The 6216-nt window shown below is 36.8% G+C and overlaps 1 protein-coding gene across 1 annotated transcript; it reads left to right on the top strand.

Moving 5' to 3' along the window:
* Positions 1-2958: 2958 nt before the first annotated feature.
* LOC146729665 (uncharacterized) lies at positions 2959-5377 on the top strand. The gene is made up of 4 exons (XM_085495049.1): positions 2959-3605; positions 4163-4328; positions 4595-4733; positions 4933-5377. The coding sequence occupies exons 1-4, from the start codon at positions 2959-2961 to the stop codon at positions 5094-5096; spliced, it is 1116 nt and encodes a 371-aa protein (XP_085351175.1). The 3' UTR covers positions 5097-5377.
* Positions 5378-6216: the final 839 nt, after the last annotated feature.

A 6216-nucleotide genomic window follows, 5' to 3' on the forward strand; every position in this document is an offset into this window, starting at 1 on the left:
AGAGACTGTTTAGTTAGATACTAAATGTTGAATTTCATTATGAATATATCTGTTTAAATATCCACTTAAAATTTAGGCATGATGATATTACTTTAATTCATTTTTTCTTGATTGATAAAATGCATATATACATTCGCTACTATTAACAACATTTCGATCCTAATTATTGACGTTGTGCACCAGCTTGTAGGGGATCAACTCAACATTAACAATTTGGACGCTATTCATGACGTAGGCTGTGTGACTGATATGGAACGCTTAAATGTGTTTGCATTTGTCTTAGCGTTCTGTGTATTTACTACAATTATATTGTACGTATCTACTACTGGCCTTACACTTGGGATGCCAATGCCGGCTTCGATACTGGTACATGAAGGAACACACGCTGATTACGAGGAGGCTGCTTTGCGTCGAAGGGAAACCAGTAACGTGGTGAGTAGTGCATTGCAAATAAACACCGGCGATAGCGATTTGTTCTCAATAAAACCGGGACAATTTTCCGAGTACATCGCAGTTGCTGCGAGAATACACAGCACGTACTGTGTCAAACCATACCATCACATACGGGTTAGTATCAACATATACATACCCTCGAAGAGTATAGCCAGGTTTATATCTTTTACGACGTGCCGGGCGGCGTGATTCTATCGCTTTTTTGTCACATTCACTAAATTAAGTGAAAGCAGTTATCTCCATGCAACACGTGTGCAATTAATATCAACGTAAATCACAATGAAATACTAAACCCCTTCACATATGCGTGTTATCGTTTCAAACACACGCTATGTAGTATTATTGCGCATGCGTGCATATAAAATACATAACGTATGAGCCCTACAATCACAACGGGTCATGTAGCCTCATCACCACGAATGACGTAATGATATAATTATTTGTTGTGGATCTATGGTTAAACATAATTTGTCAAATATTATTATAGATTCACACGAATGGATAATTACAGGAGTAACCATCGTGTAGCCATATAATTCGCCACGTCGTTGGTTTAATTGTAAAACCTACATAATCCAAGCAGCCTATCGAGATAAAAATAGCGTGACTAGTAAATCTAGAAAACCCCGACACCGAAATAAGTCGATGATCAGCGTATTTCTGTAACTATCACTGAGACGCTATTGCGTCGATGTCATTGATTGTATTTGCACGTCTGCGAGTATACAATGCTGTCATGCAAGGCTGTACGTTATAAAACATGTACGCACGCAGATATTTATAAACTCAAACGGCAGCTGAGCAATGTATTAGCGCATTCAGTGACGTGGGCTAATTTATGAACGAGCATAGACAATTCAATCGTTTCGGTTCAATTTGCATGAGACTAATTACAATTATTTTTTTTTTTTCATATTTTTTTTTTATAAATCTATTTTTAAGTATAAACATGCATTTAGACACTGTCGTCTAGACGGTGTAGAATGGCAAACGACCTATACGGGTTACGAGACTTGGTGAACTGAAAGTGATGTCGAACTCCGAAGAGAGCGCTTGCCATACAATGATTGACTTTGACATGGCTGCTATCACAGTCGGTCTAGGGCTACTTTTTCCAAACAAACTACCACGGATACTGTTATTGTAGTCTCAGTATTAGTTCCCATAGCAAAATTCACATCAATCGGTGGGATTTTTAATACAATTCGAACAACGTAATTCTAACATTTCCATTTATTCCAAAGTCTGTTCTAAGTGATGATATTTGTAGTACAAATCTGTATGATAATTATGGCGAGGACATCCCGCGGAATCTGATTATTGGAAATGTATAGCCATGTTAGAAGATCATATTCTTGGCGGGAAGGGCGCCCTTTGCGATCGAACAGTGCAGACGACACTTTTTGAACTGGTGGCACTTAATTTATTCAAAAAACGAATCTGTGCTCATGATCTGTGTTACACAAACAACAAACAGTAGATTTATTCCGGTTTCAATACACTACATAGCCCATCACAACTTCTGCTCGTGGTTAACTTTCATAAACACAATGTGACCTTTCAACTCTCTCTTTTATTTCTATCTATTTTACCCGCAACAGGGCGCTATTTAATAAGACTGTGAACTTGTGGTTTCAATTATAAACTTAGGGTATCCACATCTATAACGGTCTGAATGCGTCGTATTTTAACCAATTTTCACAAAACAACATTGCAGCAAATACAGATTCAGAAACTACTAACATTTGATATATCTGGCTATGTTTAGCAAGCTATAGTGATGCTCGGTAAGTATTTAATCTCCCAATGCACGCAGAGAACGAGTATATAGTTTTGAAAGCGGGTAATTTCTGATTTTGTATTCGATTATTCTGCAACGCACTAAACACTGCCTCCCAGGAGCCCACAAAAAGATAAATGATGGCAGCGTACATGCGTACTATACAATACAATACTGAGTGTTGAAGTGTTGGTCATATGAGCTCGAAAGTTATCAATTCCCTTCCCGAAAGGATGGAACTTAACCCTCAAAATTTATTGCACTTTTCGGCGGTCTATTTCCTATAAAGCATTTATGATTTACGTTAATCCGTAATGCTCTTATTTATTCGTCAGTCACCCAATGATGTGCCCGGATGTAGTATATAGTTTCGTGCTTGTAGTGATATATGGAAATTGGACAATTCTACGCTCGATTGAAGATAAGTTTTGGAACCTATCTCATTGAGCAATACATATGTTGAAGGGCCTGACATTATTCAGGGTAGTTGAGAATCTTTTCTCGCTTCCCTTCTTTCCTCCATTTATTGTTGCGTGTACGCCAGTCCCGGACGCAAGTAAACGCTTCAAGTAACCAATGTTTGTGTGCTAACATATTAAAGTGATCCTTTCTCTATAACATCACTCATCTTCCTGGGCTCATGTGGACACTCTACTATTTCATTGCAGTCGGATGTCAATTCTTTTTCGACGATTCCACCGAATGAGCATGCGCAGAATGTCAGCATGGATAAAGACCAACAAACACCTCGTCGTTATCTGTTACCGATCCAACGGTCAGGTGGCGGTGGTACTAATACACAATACTTTAATTTTGCCAATGCTGTTATGCTTGCCATTCTAACCAATCGGACCATCGTGCTCACCCCCTTCTTCCTGCACGGGGGTCACACCAGAGGATATATCGGCAGTAATATGCGGTCATTTAACAATACATTTAACGAACAGACACTATCTCGGATTGTACCAGTCGCCACAATCGACGAGTTTAAAAAGCACTGCCAAGGCAGTATCAGTGTTCTTTCATGGGAAAGGATTGAGGCGAAGTACATGAAGACCAGAGAAACTGTTTTCAAGAATATACTCAAAATAAAAAATTTGCCTCTGTACGATGAGTTGAACATAATAAGAGGAACACCTCACCCCGATGCTGTGGCATCGATCCATAAAGATGAACCATGCTTATCGATTTATCGCCCGCATGAAATGCATGCCAATATAACAGTACTGAATTACGACTTGGAGAAGCATGTGCATTCTCACCTGATTAGATCAGAGAAAATTCAACACTACGCAGATACCATATCGAAACATATTTGTGGTGGGAGACCGTATTTGGCGTTTCACTGGCGGAACAAGACAACCGAAAATGGGTAAGACTAATGTCCTGGACATTTCGAATTGCCAAAAAGTACCATACTATACCAGATGCTTACATGCGATTGACTTAACACAGTTACGATAAGATGTTTTATAAAAGAAATAGCAATGATTTATAATATAAGGCTATGCAATTGGCGTGAAATGCAATAATGCCTTTGGATTTGAAATTACGGAAATTACGAAATCATCATTCGCCTGACAAAGGGAGAGTCACTGAAGCGGTCACCGTTTGTCTAAGGCTATTTATTATAGTTTCTTATATATCTGTCAAGCATGTATTACGTGTATATGTCTTTTTTGAATTTGTCTAAAGTATTTCAAAACGCTCGTCCATAACGTTTTTTCAAAGTATCTTATAACTATGTCCAACACTATCGCTTTATTAAATTAAACTGGTATTTTCTCACGCCTAAATGAGGCAAGCATGTAATTGAAATCACATATAATTTAGAAATGTCTACGTCGTGTAAATTTTTTTTTCGAGTTATTTTCATGATTATGATTTATTTTTGAATATTCCTTCAATAATGATTTTTTTTTGTGGTAGGTGCATATTTGACAGATATGAAAAACAAGGGAATCTTAATACTTCTTGCACAAATCGGCTCCCAGAAGTTGCTCTCCTGGCTGAGTATGCAAGCACTGCAATTGCTGATATCATGAAAAAATTAAAGATTCACTGCATATATGTAGCAACCCCGGAATGGTCGAAGGTTAGTTGTGGTTAAAAATAAATTTTTACCGAAGAATTCGTGGTAGTTCGCGGGCTCCTTTATGTATGCCTCATGTTGCTGTTAATGTGAGAATTCCGATGGAATGAAAAAGTCTTTAATTCTAATCGTTCAACAAGTTTAATTAATACAACTTCATAAGTCTTGCGGATTAAATAGACGTTGTATGTTTTATTCGTTGGAACAATCCAACCATCTTGATAAATAATACATATAATCATTTATTTACATATTTTTCTTATATGAAGACAATATTACACATGCTTGGAAAACAAATTCCTCGGGTAAACATATACTCAACCAGTGATATCATCGATGTAGAAGATCTATCGTCACTCCGGGACGATTACTATTCTCTGTCACTCGTGGAGCAAGAAATTTGTTACAGTAAGTGTGCCGTTATGTAACGATATCAATGTTCAGAGTATGATGGAATACTAACACTTTCCAAAATCATTGTGAGAGGAGATGCACATGTTTAGAAAAGAAACAACTTGCAAACCATGAACAAACAAATCGTACAACGAAATTTGAATGCAATTACCCATTGCAGTGTCATTCGTCTGTTTTTATTTGTTTTAAACAGGGGCAGATTATTTCATAGCTTCGTGTAAGTCGCACTGGTCAAAATTCGTAATGGCTGATAGAGTTGTTGCCGGGAAGAATTACACGTGCACTAAAAACCTTCCTGGATTGGATGATCTTCAAATCGCAAGATTCATAAAAGATCAGAGCAGAAGAAAGAAATAATTACAGAACGTACAGAACTACGCATTTTATCAATACGATATGGACTCAGTGTGGGCAATCATTGTAGACAATCTGTTTTAGAAAAATCAACATATCATCGTACCCATTCGGTTTGCTGTGGTTAACTGGTTTTCTATTTCAATTTATCGAAGTCAATAATAGAGAAACACCAGAAATGTAGGAGAAATTGGAGGTCATGCTTTTTCTATATCTTCTGGCAATTATGAATTATTTCTTGCATTGAACTAAAAATAAATTGATTATTTTTTTTTTCAAATACAGATATGGAAACGATCGTTAATTTATATACAACAATATATGAACATTATTCGTTTTAACTTTAACCAGTTCAGCTTCTTTAACATTTTTAAATGAATACAATTAAACTTTTTGTTTATTATTATAATTCTAATTTTATAAATTAATTAATATATCAGTTTTGATATTGTAAGACAAATGTTTAGCTATAGCGCCCGCTGGCATTCGTGAAAAATCATCTTGGGAATTCTCTTATGAGTTTGACTTTAAAGTTTGAATCTATAAAGGCGTGATTTAAAGCGGGAGGGTCGTCACCTGCGCACGCGCGGGAACTGAGTCCCAAACTATGATAACAACACACGCTAAAAACAATGACACGCTATGGCCATCTGACCATAAGCTCGAACCACCATTTAACACAGATGTGTTACTTATAATGCAACAAACTGTTTAAATTGCTGTTGTGATAGAGTTTTGAGTTATCATATCAAATTTATTGGGCCTCAACAAAATCAAAATAATGTTACCATGTAATTTAGAGTCGTATTGATCAAGGCATTTTTTAATATTGGAATGCGTGGGGTGGGGGAATTTAGCATCCCTCAAGTTATGGTGAAAACATTTGTTCGGTGACCATATCATTTTATAATTCAATTCAGAACATAACAGTAACCATCCAAATCAGCCTAGGGGTGAGGCAATTATCATATTTACTGTTCCAAAAACATTGTTATGTCCGTGTTTATTTAAACATGTCACGGCACTTAATTCCTAATGCCACTCTTTGGACATGGGAGTCAAGTCTGACATTGGTTGGAACATTTATATTATATTTGAAAATGAACACTGTGAAGGGAAAACT

Source organism: Saccoglossus kowalevskii, chromosome 21 (assembly GCF_978046115.1).
Source record: "Saccoglossus kowalevskii chromosome 21, keSacKowa6.1, whole genome shotgun sequence".
Lineage (NCBI taxonomy): Eukaryota > Metazoa > Hemichordata > Enteropneusta > Harrimaniidae > Saccoglossus > Saccoglossus kowalevskii.